Source organism: Coptis chinensis, chromosome 3 (assembly GCF_015680905.1).
Source record: "Coptis chinensis isolate HL-2020 chromosome 3, ASM1568090v1, whole genome shotgun sequence".
NCBI classification, from domain to species: Eukaryota; Viridiplantae; Streptophyta; class Magnoliopsida; order Ranunculales; family Ranunculaceae; genus Coptis; species Coptis chinensis.
This window is the reverse complement of record NC_141458.1, coordinates 14,555,486-14,568,400: the sequence shown is the minus strand read 5'-3', so window position 1 is coordinate 14,568,400 and position 12,915 is coordinate 14,555,486. Positions and strand designations below refer to the sequence as shown.

Here is a 12,915-nt window from a genome sequence, read left to right as displayed (position 1 = left end):
TCAATCGATGAATCAATCTGAGAGACAATTTGCAGTTGATTTTGTTGAACAATTCAGCAGTCCAGAGATGATACGGAAGAGAGAAATAGTTGACATAAGGAAGGTTCAAGCTGGGCAATTAGGGATGGAGCATTTTAGTTCCATTATGTTGTTCTCTCCTTTCTGAACAACCCCCCACTCCTCCAAAACCACTGGAGAGAAGTGTGATTTCGTTGCCAGTAGATTAGATACATAAATTCTGTATGTTCGGAACCACGACATGATTCCTTTTTCTAGTTTCTCGCATTACACCTTTACATATATTTTCAAAGACTGACTACTCAAAATCATCTATACTCACAAATGTATATATGTAACTAACTAACACAGAATATGATACAGGGCTGTTGGTGGTGTGGGGGTAGTGCTGATGATCAGGAGAATCCTGGCCCTTTTCTGGGACGCCACTGCAGCCCGTGGCCCGTGGGTAGTCCATCTGCACCCGAGTCTAGCCGCACTTAACAAAGTATTTTTGTTTTTCTTGTGGCCGGTTACTTAATTTAGATCCAGGTGGAGTGCAGAGTAGAGTCCAATGGTTGCAATCAATTATGAAATACTCAAAATTCAAACTGATTACACTGTTATGCTTACAGAGATCTTCTGTTTCATTATTTTCATACCATATCCATTTTATATTGGTGTTTTGATCCAAGATTAATCTTAATTTGGTTGTTGCAGTTCGTGTTGTATAATCAATCTATATGGAGATGTGAGTATGATTTTTGATGAGCACGATGTTAGTATATTAATATCCCGAACTAATGTATTTATGTAATCAGTGGAACATTATCTATTCATATTACAACCCTTGCTTCGAGTTCTAACGTGAGATAAATCAGGAAACATGATTCTCGAGTAAGTACTTTTCAGTTTCTTTCATTTTAAAAAAGAGAGATGCCACTCATGTCCCACAACTCAAAATTTTATTGAGGTTGTCATCAATCACGGATTCAGGGATTACTTGACACCCAGAATCAAGGTAGAAATATTTTCCATCGATGAATTTCTAAGAAGCATTTGATCAAAACAAAATCAGAGGACACTTAAGCATGCATAATGCATTTAGTAGTGGATTAACCAAAAGAAATAAATATTAATGCTTAGTAGTGTATATCAGTATATGTATAATATTTCGATATTAATTGTACATTTGTACGCCATACCATTGGAGGCTAATCAAAACTTTGAACAATGTATGAGTGTATGACAAGTCTTCAATATATACTTCTCATTCTAAGGAGAATTCAGCACTACTAAGCAACAAAGAGGACGTAGATAGAAACACAGAACAAGTAACTGTAGCAAATATAACCTGATAAAAAAATAAGATATCTACACTAATACTTGTACATTTGGACTCCTCGTCGTAATTCAGGCTGCAGCAAGCCAGCAATACAATCGATTTGTCTGCTTCCCTTGCAAACAATATCTGATCTGTCGCGGGATATTTCATTAGATTATTGAAGGTAATGATTGGGGGACGAACAAAAGAGCAACTTATGTAAACAACTTACAGTTGAATTTTCTAAACTGAAACTATGCTGTCGTTCTTGCAGGCTTTGGTACCAATGGTGTTACTTAATATATACTTGATTGGAGTATATTTTCTAAATATATAATCGACATTGAAATTGACAAATTATGTGTTCATTTTCAGAGATCATAAAACATTGTATTTCCGTCTAATATCTATTACTGTTCGACTTTGTTTCTCTTTCTGTATTTCCTTACTTCTCAGTTCTCACTCACATTACTCCTTTACAAATTGACAACCCAAGTCTTCCCCTTGCTTCAGGAGAGTTATTCGATGCAGCTGGTACAGCTAACCATTCCAGCTATCTTGGTAAGTGACTCGGAGGCCTAATTGGCACCTTTAAGTTTAACAAGATATTCTATTACTTATTACACGGACTACTTGAAAGATCACGATTTGTAGTTGCTACTTGCTAGTAAAGTTGGTAAAACTTTTGGGTGATGATACTATAGGTTTGGGGCTCGAATGCCAGTATCAAAGAGCTACTGATCTCATTTAAAACAAACTTGCCAAAAAACCAAAAAAATAAAAATAAATAATAATCCCAATTTTCTTATATCTGCAGAGCTTTGTCTTGCATGTGATATTATTACTTCTTATTATTGATTCTCCCTTCCGGGCGAGTCCTGAGGAACATTTACTTGATAGCAGGGGTGGCCCTGAGATTTAGGGGGCCAAGCCGAGTTCCAACTGTGTGGCCCTAACTAAAATATTAGTCCTAAATTCTTTTTTGAAATGTATCTAAAAACAACTACGGGTACCAACTAGGCTATCTTGTTTTAAATGTTTAGTTCTTAATAAGCTAATATATACATAACCTTTCTAAAGGACGGGGCCCTTATTTTGCACCAATTTCTGGGGCCAATTCCTTACATTTGTCGACTGTGCTTAGGGGCGCCCCTACTTGATAGTCTTGGAATTTGATCGTAGTCCGGTTGTATTCATAGCAAGGGAGCTAGTCAAGAACTGGTACAATAGACTTGACTCCAAAGCGCAATCTGGGTTTGGTCATGTGTCGCGAGAATAATTACATTCATAGAATACAAGAGAAGGGTCCGCAAGAAAATTGAAGAGGAATCAAATTATGCATCATGGCTCACAAAAATTGTAGCCGAATTGGCAAAGTTAGTTGTTCATCCACTATATATACGTGAGTACGTTTGATAATGGATATGCAATTATTCCAAGTCTTCTTTTACCTCTAAATTCTTCTTGATCTTGTGTCTCAATTCCCAAATTCTTTTTATAATAGTTAAGGTTCCTAGTAATTTGGTATCAAAACAACTTTTTTGGCATCAACATGACTATTAAAACTCGTGAAGAACAAGTTCAATTCCTTACCCAACGAATTGATGAAATTACTGAAATTTTATCGGAAACAAAAACGAACATCAACAATATTCCAGGTTTAAATGCTGGTCTTAGTGCAAGATGGGATATATTAACACTAGCAACGACTCCTCTTATGCAACTGGTTGTTTCTCCTCAAAACGTATATCTAGGTACTATGGTTCTCTCTCATCCTGTTTGTATTGATTTTTCCTTATTTAATGGCGAGGATTCTGTTGGATGGGTTTTTAGAGTGGAGCAATATAAAATGGTGTCCAATATTCCATATGCTCAAATGTGCCTCTAGCCTTGGCGCATCTAACCGGTGATGCTATTCCATGGTATCAATAGTAAGAATGCACAATATAAGAGCTAACATGGGGCAATTTACAAAAGCTTTGTGTATGCGTTTTGGTACTTTAAAAGATGCAGATCAAGTAGCTCTTCACATCAAATGACAAATAGGGATCAAATGACAAATAGGGGCTGTCACTGATTATCAAGTATAGCTCAAACACTTGGTCAATTGTACACGAGGGTTGCCCGAAGAGTTTTTGATTAGCTGTTTTATCTTGTACAAGCTTTTGACTTGCAAAATATCAAGTTGAAGTTGTTACAGTTGCTACGAAAGGCCAAGCTTTTCGTCCAAATTTAACTCGTTCGTTCATCCAATGTACACTCTATTATTGCTGCATCTCCCAATGGGTCCACTCCATCCATTCTTGGTCCTGCTTCTGCTCCTATTCATCGTCTATGCAATGTTCCCTCAATTATTGCTCCATCTGTCAATGGGTCCACTCCATCCATTCTTGGTCCTGCTCTATTCATCGTCTATCATCTCTAGAATAAGTTGAACGCCGATTGAAGGATCTTTGCTTCAATTACAATGAACAATATAAATCAGGACATCATTGTGGAAAATCTCATGTCTTTTGGATGCTGATACTTCCCTTACTGATTAGAGTATTGAACCTGTTGTCCCTAACTAGGCTGACGCTAGCACTAGTATACGTTGAAACCACCGTTCTTACCGGTGCAAGTCGCCCAGAGACTAGAGACTGTTTTAATGGTTTTCTTAAAAAAATGTCTTGTCACTATTATGGTGGATTCTGGCTCTACTCACAAATTTTTTGAGCCCCCATCTTGCTTAACATTGTGGTTGTGCTATTACTACTACAACACTACTTTTTCGTTACAGTTGCTGATGGTGGAGTTTTTTTTTTTTTGGCTAAGTGATGAACAGTATATATATATATATATATATATATATATAGAGCTACATTCTTATACGCACATTATAGCCACATTTTCGACATACAAATACATTAAGACCTCAAAAAACGCTCCAAAAATTTTGTGAGCATGTCCTAAGATTAAACTTCTTTGAATAAGCTAAATTTTTGTGAGTATATTCTCCATAGTAGAGAGATCCTATCTACAAATTTACAATGTAGCTCTATATATATATATAATACAATAGGTGGTTGCACATCAGATACCAAACACTTGTGTGTTCAGCTTCATTGGGCTAGGCTCTGTCGGGCTGTATTTTCAGGCTGCATCGAGACCTTTTTCTTTCTTCCTTTTTGGTAACGATTTCCGTTACTGTTTTTGGGTTATAGTAGAAATACTAGCGAAAACATAGTAGTCTGCAATTCCAAATGGAACCGAATTTAAATCTCAACAATTGGATGATATGATAACAGATATTTCACGTTTGCAAGAATACTTGTCGAGAATGTTGATAATGTGCGTTGCTAAATCCCGTAAATGTACACATGCTCAGGGGTGTTACTTCCCAACTTATCCTCTTGTATAATTTGCCTTTTTTCACTTTGTAAAAGAAAAAAAGAAATCCTCAAGTTTGTAAGTGAAACTCAAACCTCAAGACCAGAGAGCTCAACTACCGTGCAAGTCCGAGCAGTATGACCCATGAAGGCTTCTTAAACCTCAATTCCAATCAGTCCAATCCATTACCAATTGGAGTGAGGTCTAGAATCTACAACCGCCAAAGAGAGCAAATACCAAAATTTCTGTTGAAGCTAGTCTGAATGTAGTTTTCTCTTTTGGCACCTATTTATATACCAAGCGGCATGCTTGTGCAGACCCATGCCAACCATCACCTTGAGACTAGCAAGCATGACATATGTCATAGCTGACAGTAGGAAAATCCAAAGCAATCTCCAAAGAAGAGGTCCATAAGGAAGATGAGCTGCATACACTGGGGTCAGCACTCGGATAACCTGAAAGCAAAGTTGAGGTGGGCAATTGAATTACTGTCGTTGTTGAGGACAAAATTTATCGTTTTGTGCAATACCAGATCTAAATCAATGCTTACCACACATGCTGGTGCCAAAGGAACAAATGTCAAGTTGTTCTTCCCATCCTCAGGCTGGACATTCATGGTCTGGAATAAAGAGAAATAGTCAACAAAGCTAAACATGCTTTTCCAACTATAATTTTTCTGGTCAAGTAATGGTATTGATATCATACCATTGAGCGCTTGTTTGACTTCTCTTCTGAACCTACTTATTAGCTAGGTTCCATTGACACGCCGTATCGGACACGGATACGAATTGTCGGACATGGCAAAATATCAAAATTCGAGGTAAATTACATGCAATATGTGTCCGACACGGACATGTGGATACGTATCCAACACGGATTTTTTTCAAAATATGGCGTGTCCATGTAACCTAGCTTATTAGTCTAATCATACAGATTTTTTGCTTAAGCTATTATATGCTCATTCATACAAGTTTAATTCCTCTGTGGTCAACAATCAATATATCTTACATAAATAAAATACCATTGGATTTCGGAATGAAAGTTGAATGCATGAACAAGCATCAGGATAAATTAAAAAGGACGAATACCTGTTTACAGAGGTCTTCGAGAAACTCAGAGTATACAATGGGCTTTATTTCATTAAATTTCGCAATGAATGAATGCTTGATGATGTCAATAATCATCTCACAAATGAAGACTAGAAGAGCATTCTGAGTCAAAACAAATTATCTGTTACTCAGACTATCAGTGAAACAGTTTTTTGAGAAAATAAAAGAAAAACTAAAATTAGAAAAGGTTAAAAAAAATAAAAAGTTTAGTAAGCTTACAGAGAGAAAACTCCCAAACCAGGGACCTTCAGCCTCCAGTATATTTTGAGCTAGTACAAATAAGATAAATGCTGAAATGTGGAACCTCTCAATTGAATCTGATAAATGAAAATTAATATTACAGATAATTAGATGAGAACATATAACTAAAACGTTGATGAAAAAAAAGTAGCAGAAAACGACAAATAAGAAACTTGAAACAATACTGAGAGGAAACTTTTGACGTGTATGCATTGGTTGTTTACCCTCAAGAAGGTAAAAAGGTTAACATGACTCTGTATTTCATTTTTCAAAATCACTGAAAATTAAGTAGGCAAAGAAAAGGGAATCGGAGGAACAGGGCAATGTCTGGCATTAACAGGATACTATGACAATCACCTATTGAAAAATGTCAATAATACTGCACTTTACGGGCATGGATTGCCCAAGCAGCCTATTTCAACTAAAGAAGTAAAAAGGTGGACCTGTGAAAGCATATAAAGGATACCTTTTGGAGCAATAAAGTAGACCAAAGGAACAAAATCCCAATATTGACAAAAATAATCACCAAAAGAACATTACGTTTATCCGTTCACGTCACAGAAAACAGGTCAACTTAAGTTAACTCTTTATTTATTGAAAAAAAAAGGTTAACTCTTTCCTTGAGAACCAACAAATAAATAAATATTTTATGGATTGATATTTAGTACAGCACCCCTTTATTAAGGAAGATAAAAGGTGGAAAGAAGCTGACTCACCAAAGTATACCAGGCTATGGATGTTTTCTTTGCTAAAACGTTTGAACACGCTGCTTTTTATCTCCGCAAAATTATTTGATACAAGCAAAGCCAGCAAAGCATTATTATGCGAAACAATACATGTTGACAATGTGATTGCTTGAGCTAATAAGATGAAAGAATGAACAAGTATGACTTGTTAAGGAAACAAAAGGAAATAAAAAGGCTAATGAGTACTATCATATAGGAAAGAGAGAGAGAGAAAGAGAGAGAGGATATTAGATGCAACAACAGTTAATGCTTGGTCTGAAATAAATCTCCAAAGCCAAAACTTCATATTTTCTGGTGGACTACTTGCCAGTCCCTTTGCAGAACTGAACACGGTTTGCAAGACGTCTCCACCAATGTTTTGACAGAGTTTATCAAATATCTGTTATAGAGGCACAAACATTGGTTACAAGACGTTTTCAGTCAAGACCTACACATAATTCATTTAATACGACATGACTCTATAATATTAAAGAATTTCAAACTTCTTACCTCTAATACATTGTACACCACATAGAGTTTGATAGTTCCTTGGCCCCGTATCATGTGATATATTAGGCTAATATCTGAGGCAAGTAACAAGAGAATGTGGAAAACCAGTCAACAAATAAGTCAACTCATCGTGTATTCCCAAAGTAATAGAATGAAAACTTGAATAACAGCAAAAAAGACATATTTTACATGTTTTTATACCCACCTGCTTGCTGTAAAAGGGTGACTCCACAGGCCAACACCATTAAACAACTGAAATCAGAAAGTTCTGCTGCAGATAGCCTCTGAAACTGCCTGGCAAGAGCATTGTTACCTCATCTTATGTATGCTGCATGTCATAGTAACATATAGACAAAACGATACAAGGATGTTGACTACACTACTTCATACATGAGTGGGCCAATCATAATATAATCATTCCGAGGTTAACTAAGTCCTTAATAATGAAGTCTGCCAATCATAATCCTCGAAAAAAGAGGAGTCTATAAATAATAATCCTCTGCTACAAGAAAGTAACAGGCAATTGAGGTTTTAAGATCTCACCTGGTACTTAGGAACCTCCATAAGGTCATCAAGATCCTTGCTGGCATGATTGTGAGCAGTGAAAGAAATGAATCCAAACAGACGAAGAAGCCAACGTCAATAAGCTGCAACCATGTCATTTAAGCATGAGAACTTCCATTGCAGAGAAAGAGAGAGAGAGATTGTGAAGCCTCAGGTAACTATACAATTTAAGTCAAGGGACCTTCCCGTGCCTACTATAACTATGAAAACTGCAAACAATGTATCACAGTACCAAGCCAAGCATAAAGAGGTAATTCTGACCTCAACGTGCTTAATAGGATACATTTAATTTTGAAATTAAAAACTTAGGGTGTTTGATTCTGGAACAGTTTCCCATTGTAAACTTTCTTTAAGGTAAATAGGGATTGAACTCCTGCTTTTGCGGGAACAGTTCTTCACTAAATAGTTGTGATTGTGTGGGAAAGTTTCCATAGGTAGGGAGAGTGGGAGAGCTTGGGTGTAATTAGATTCTTGAGCACGAAAAGTTCCCACTATATTACAAAATCAGCCAAAATTTCACTAGGTAAGTGTGAGAATAATTCTCACTAAGCAAACACATCCTTAATATGACAAATATATAAAAATGATTTCTTGGCTGAAAAATGTATTTACCGATTACAAGAACCCCATGTTAAACACTATGTACCATGATCTATTAGCACCACTGCCCGTAGGGTATTTTCTTCCTCAGGGGAATATAAAGGAAAACAAAAATTACCAGTTCACACCTCCAAGGCAAGCGGAATATCGTATCATATACCCGCTCTCGTTCTTTCTCATTTCCTAGAGTAGTTGTGCCATGCAAAGAATTTCCACTATATATTTCTCCCATAAAATATTTTACTGGTGACTTCTCCATGGACGACAAATCTGCATTGGAATCAAATTGGTATGGTATATTAGTCCTGAAAAAAACAATGATAAGCGGTATTAACTCATTAACTAAATCAGAAACTGTTGTCATTCACACTTGCTTCATGCGCTACAGAGCTAGTTTTTTTTTAACCTTTTTGTGGTAAGCTACTACTGGGAAAACTACACAAATACACAGACACAAAAATAAAACTAAAAATATCTTCAAGCATCTTTTCCCTCTATTGAAATCTTCAACATAGTAAAGCAGAAAGAGCAGTATGAACAAGGCCGCAAACTAATAATGCACAAAAGGCTGCACTTGTTTAGGCTGAGCACACAGTACCAATAATGTTAGCCTATCTTGCGAAACAGTGCAGCCTGTGAAAGGCATCATTCTTTAGATCCCTCAGACGTCTTTTTCTTTCTAGCTGAATATAACTCCAACACCAAAGGTGTAAAAGTGCGTGGTGATAACAAAACCGTTCGATTTGTAATTCAGTTATAATTCCACTATGGCAAAGGAAGTTACATGCTACGAGATCACTTTGACAATATAAACAGAATGTATCAACCATAAGTTAAGAGTCCACCAATGGACACTACATTTCAGTTGTTTGTTCCAACTAAAGAAAAAACCTTCTGACTTACGACCTTAGGCAGATCAAACTCAACAGGGCTGTGATATCTTCAACCAATTCAAAGAACTAAAGCATTCAAATTCAACAAGGTCTTGCGTTGAACCTTGTTACTTCCTTTTCTTCTTTACTTCTGGTTTTTCCAAAACCACAATGGTACCGTCCATACTCTATTATTTATGGTGCAGGCGCATCTTAAAACTCTATTGTCTACATTGAAATGTTAGCTACTACTAAAGGCTTCCAAGTGGCTAAGCACAAGGATTACAAGAATATAGTGGTACAGAGTGATTTTTTCAACACTTGCTAACTTGTAGAATATAATGCCCAAATGAAAAAGTCAGGTCGCTTGTCATTGGAGGGGTTTAGTAACAAACAATCAAGCATATCTACAGAAAAATAAAAAATGTAATTAGTTATTCATAACCTAGGTAGATATTGCTCCAGAATGGTCTCGTGCCCTACTTCATCGATGTTGGTAATAATGGTGGTGGATTGAATAAAAAAACATGGAACGTACAAATAAGACCTTCACGTCGCTATTGGTTCATAATTCAAGTGACCGTCCAAAACCTCCAAACACGCCTTTCTCATCCTGATGGACCAAGGCCCCGACTTTCACCCAGACATATTATCTGTGCTGACGCAAACAACAAAAATCCCTTACCATTTACATCACTATAGTTCCATAATATCAATATGGTCGTATAAAACCTCCAAATAGCCAACCAAATACACACCTTTTCTATCCTGCTAAGACCAATCCCCGACATTTATCTTATATGCTGAAACGAAGAACAAAGATCCCTCATTATTTTCTCCGAGCTGTTGGGGGTTGGGGGGGGGGGGGGGGGGTTGTAAATTGTCTTCGGTACTAAGGAGATGAGTGTCCAATTGTGCACCATGCATCTTATCACTTCATCCAACTCACCAAATGTTCATCACCTAGAGCTACATCTTTGGTGTCTGTTAGTCACAACTCTTATGACCTTACTGCCGCTCCCACCCTTAAGCCTTTAACCAGCTCTAACTCTACATCTGTACTCAAATCCTCCATAAAAATGGTGATTCAAAATAGAAGAGGAGCCGGTCCTTTTACCTTAAAACCTTTTGACTTCCAAAGAGTCACATACAAGAGGCTTCAGCAGGAAAAAAAAAAAACGCAGAACTACATTTTCTTATCCAGCTTATCTATCTCTCCCCAAAGCCTACCTAAAACTTGGTAGTAAGATTCTACACACCTTCGCCGAGGGCTCCGGCCAAACCAGATCCTGGCCGGACCTGGTTGGCTATGAGAACATCATCAAGAAATTCAGATGTATCGAAAGTAGAAACTGGATGCTCAAAATAATATCAAGGAACCTCTTTCACCATTGAAGACACCTTCATATTCATATGCATACACGTTCTACTCTATACAGCAATTATAGCATATCCAATAGTATCATATCACATTCTACTTCATACACTCCTTTGAAACATTGCCCTCAAGAAATATACAAGAATTAGTATTGGTAAACCAATAAGCTTTTTTTATGCAATCCCCACTGGGAGGGAAGACCCATTAAAATATGGCCCAAGTCTATTTATTTCCTAAACCTACAATCTCAAAAGACAAAATGTACCACAAACACAACTAAACCTACTACAACCTTGTGGTCTTTCTTTTTCTTTTTTTTTTTCTTTTTTTTCCCCCATTAATATCACAGCATTTTCCAACTCACAAATATATATTAAACGCTTAGAAATAAGCAGATTGCCCAAACAAAACATAGACACAAATTATTACAAAAACATTATACAGATATAGATTAAACTGGTAACCTGAATCTTCCGTCATAAGTCGTTTCCAATCCAACGACTCGTCATTATCTAACTTGGCAACAAACTCTCCCTTGGGTTCCAATCTCTGCTTCCCAGCTGAACTAGTCACTTCTGCTCTACTTTCCTCCTTTACATTACTATTACTAGTATTACTACAAACCTCACCACTAATTACCACTGAGTCATCAATGACATCACTCCCAGTTCTACTACTCCTTTGCCTCAACTCCACATACGGACTATGTCTAACTTCTTCACAAATAACAGTCTGAATATTACTAGCAAAACTTTGATACGCATTTTCAACTCTCTTTTTCTTTGATCCTTTTGGCTTTCGTTTACGCTTACTAGGCTTGCTGTTGCTGTTGTTATCGTCTTGACAGTGAATATTTGTTTTGAATGAATCTGATATTGATCTGTGAATAATTATTTCTTCTTCGTCGATGAAACCGTTGATGCCGCTAAGGACATCGAATGAAAGTTTTCTTCCACCCATTGGATTGGAATAGGATTTGATTAGGGGTTTAAATGGGAATACATATTTATTGGAGGAATGGGAACTGGGAGTTCGATCTGAAAATAATATTTTGGTTTCTTGGACAAGGGACGTAGAGAGTACGTAGTGGGTGGGTCGGGCTAGAGATTGGCCCAGGCCCAAACAAGCTCACGTGCAACTCTCGTTGATCTGGACTATAAATACAACTTTAGAGCGGAACCGGACTAGCTAGGGTTTCATTTTTTGGCTTCAGATTAGGGTTTGCTCACTCTCTCAAAACCCTCTGCCTCCCCCCCGAACTGCACCTCAAGCTTTCACCATGGTAAGTCTCTCTCTTTCTCTTATTAATTGATTAAGTGAAATATTTCATTTACTTATTTTATGTATATATTTTACAGCCGTCACACAAATCATTCATGATAAAGAAGAAGCTGGCTAAGAAGATGAGGCAGAACAGGCCTATTCCTCACTGGATCCGTATGCGTACTGATAACACCATCAGGTTTTCTTACTTTATTTTCACCCACTCAAATCCATATTTTATTTTATCATTTCTTTTCAGTTAACTTATTTGTGTTTTTGTGTGTGGGCTTTTTTAGGTACAACGCAAAGCGTAGACACTGGCGCCGAACAAAGCTTGGATTCTAGACTGCTCTTGTTGTTGTTGAGGTTGAGAGTAGGTTGGTTTTATGGCAATGGTTTCATCATAGAAACAATGGAAATGGGATTTCAGTCTTGTTTTGTAATGTGGTAACTCTTTTGTTATTTAGAGTCCAACATTTTTAAGTATGTTTTGGAGATGAGTTTTATGTGTTCAAATGATGATGACTCAAGACTTGGTTGGCATTAAATTGTGTTTTCTGGATTAATTATTAGGTTATTGATCTCATGCTTCTGAATTTGTTTTCTATTGATTACATGAATTGTGACTATTATATGAATTATCATTTTCATTGTGTTGCCTTTTGCAAATGCCCATGCTTAAATGTTTCATTTGGAATCAGAATCTAACTGACGGATGGAAAGGATTTGTTAGGCTGTCAGTGTATAGAATGTGTTGTTGCATACCATTTTCAATGTAAATGTAGGGTATTAGAGTAGGGATTTGTATCTAAGAGGTCTAGGTTGATAGTGAAATGATTTCGCAGTGAGGATATATAAATGTTATGACTTTGATAGTGTCTTTGGTAGAGATGGTGTAGTAACCATTTAGTCAACAAAAAAAAAAGACATGTCCATCAAACACGTTATGTTTGCAGTTTGGATC

General features: G+C 36.8%; 2 protein-coding genes across 2 annotated transcripts; one reads left to right on the top strand and one right to left on the bottom strand.

The window, feature by feature from the left end:
• Nucleotides 1-4,338: 4,338 nt before the first annotated feature.
• LOC147508123 (protein POLLEN DEFECTIVE IN GUIDANCE 1-like) lies at nucleotides 4,339-11,740 on the bottom strand. Its single transcript, XM_086600696.1, has 11 exons — nucleotides 11,153-11,740; nucleotides 8,557-8,708; nucleotides 7,818-7,921; nucleotides 7,480-7,568; nucleotides 7,275-7,348; nucleotides 7,014-7,164; nucleotides 6,756-6,923; nucleotides 6,019-6,116; nucleotides 5,779-5,901; nucleotides 5,241-5,309; nucleotides 4,339-5,145 (listed from the first exon to the last, which is right to left on the bottom strand). The coding sequence occupies exons 1-11, from the start codon at nucleotides 11,646-11,648 to the stop codon at nucleotides 4,945-4,947; spliced, it is 1,725 nt and encodes a 574-aa protein (XP_086456822.1). The 5' UTR covers nucleotides 11,649-11,740; the 3' UTR covers nucleotides 4,339-4,944.
• A 78-nt stretch (nucleotides 11,741-11,818) lies between these two features.
• On the top strand, nucleotides 11,819-12,537 carry LOC147508122 (large ribosomal subunit protein eL39z/eL39x). Its single transcript, XM_086600697.1, has 3 exons — nucleotides 11,819-11,970; nucleotides 12,047-12,150; nucleotides 12,248-12,537. The coding sequence occupies exons 1-3, from the start codon at nucleotides 11,968-11,970 to the stop codon at nucleotides 12,294-12,296; spliced, it is 156 nt and encodes a 51-aa protein (XP_086456823.1). The 5' UTR covers nucleotides 11,819-11,967; the 3' UTR covers nucleotides 12,297-12,537.
• The last annotated feature ends 378 nt before the right edge of the window (nucleotides 12,538-12,915 follow it).

Bases quoted from the DNA above. Each gene is read 5' to 3' on its own strand.
- LOC147508123 (XM_086600696.1), bottom strand. From the start codon at position 11,648: ATGGGTGGAAGAAAACTTTCATTCGATGTCCTTAGCGGCATCAACGGT. The intron at 7,922-8,556 runs GTAATTTTTGTT...ACATGGTTGCAG, and splicing joins TGCCTTGGAGGTGTGAACTG to CTTATTGACGTTGGCTTCTT. The intron at 5,902-6,018 runs GTAAGCTTACTA...GTTTTGACTCAG, and splicing joins GGTTTGGGAGTTTTCTCTCT to AATGCTCTTCTAGTCTTCAT.
- LOC147508122 (XM_086600697.1), top strand. The intron at 12,151-12,247 runs GTTTTCTTACTT...GGGCTTTTTTAG, and splicing joins CGTACTGATAACACCATCAG to GTACAACGCAAAGCGTAGAC.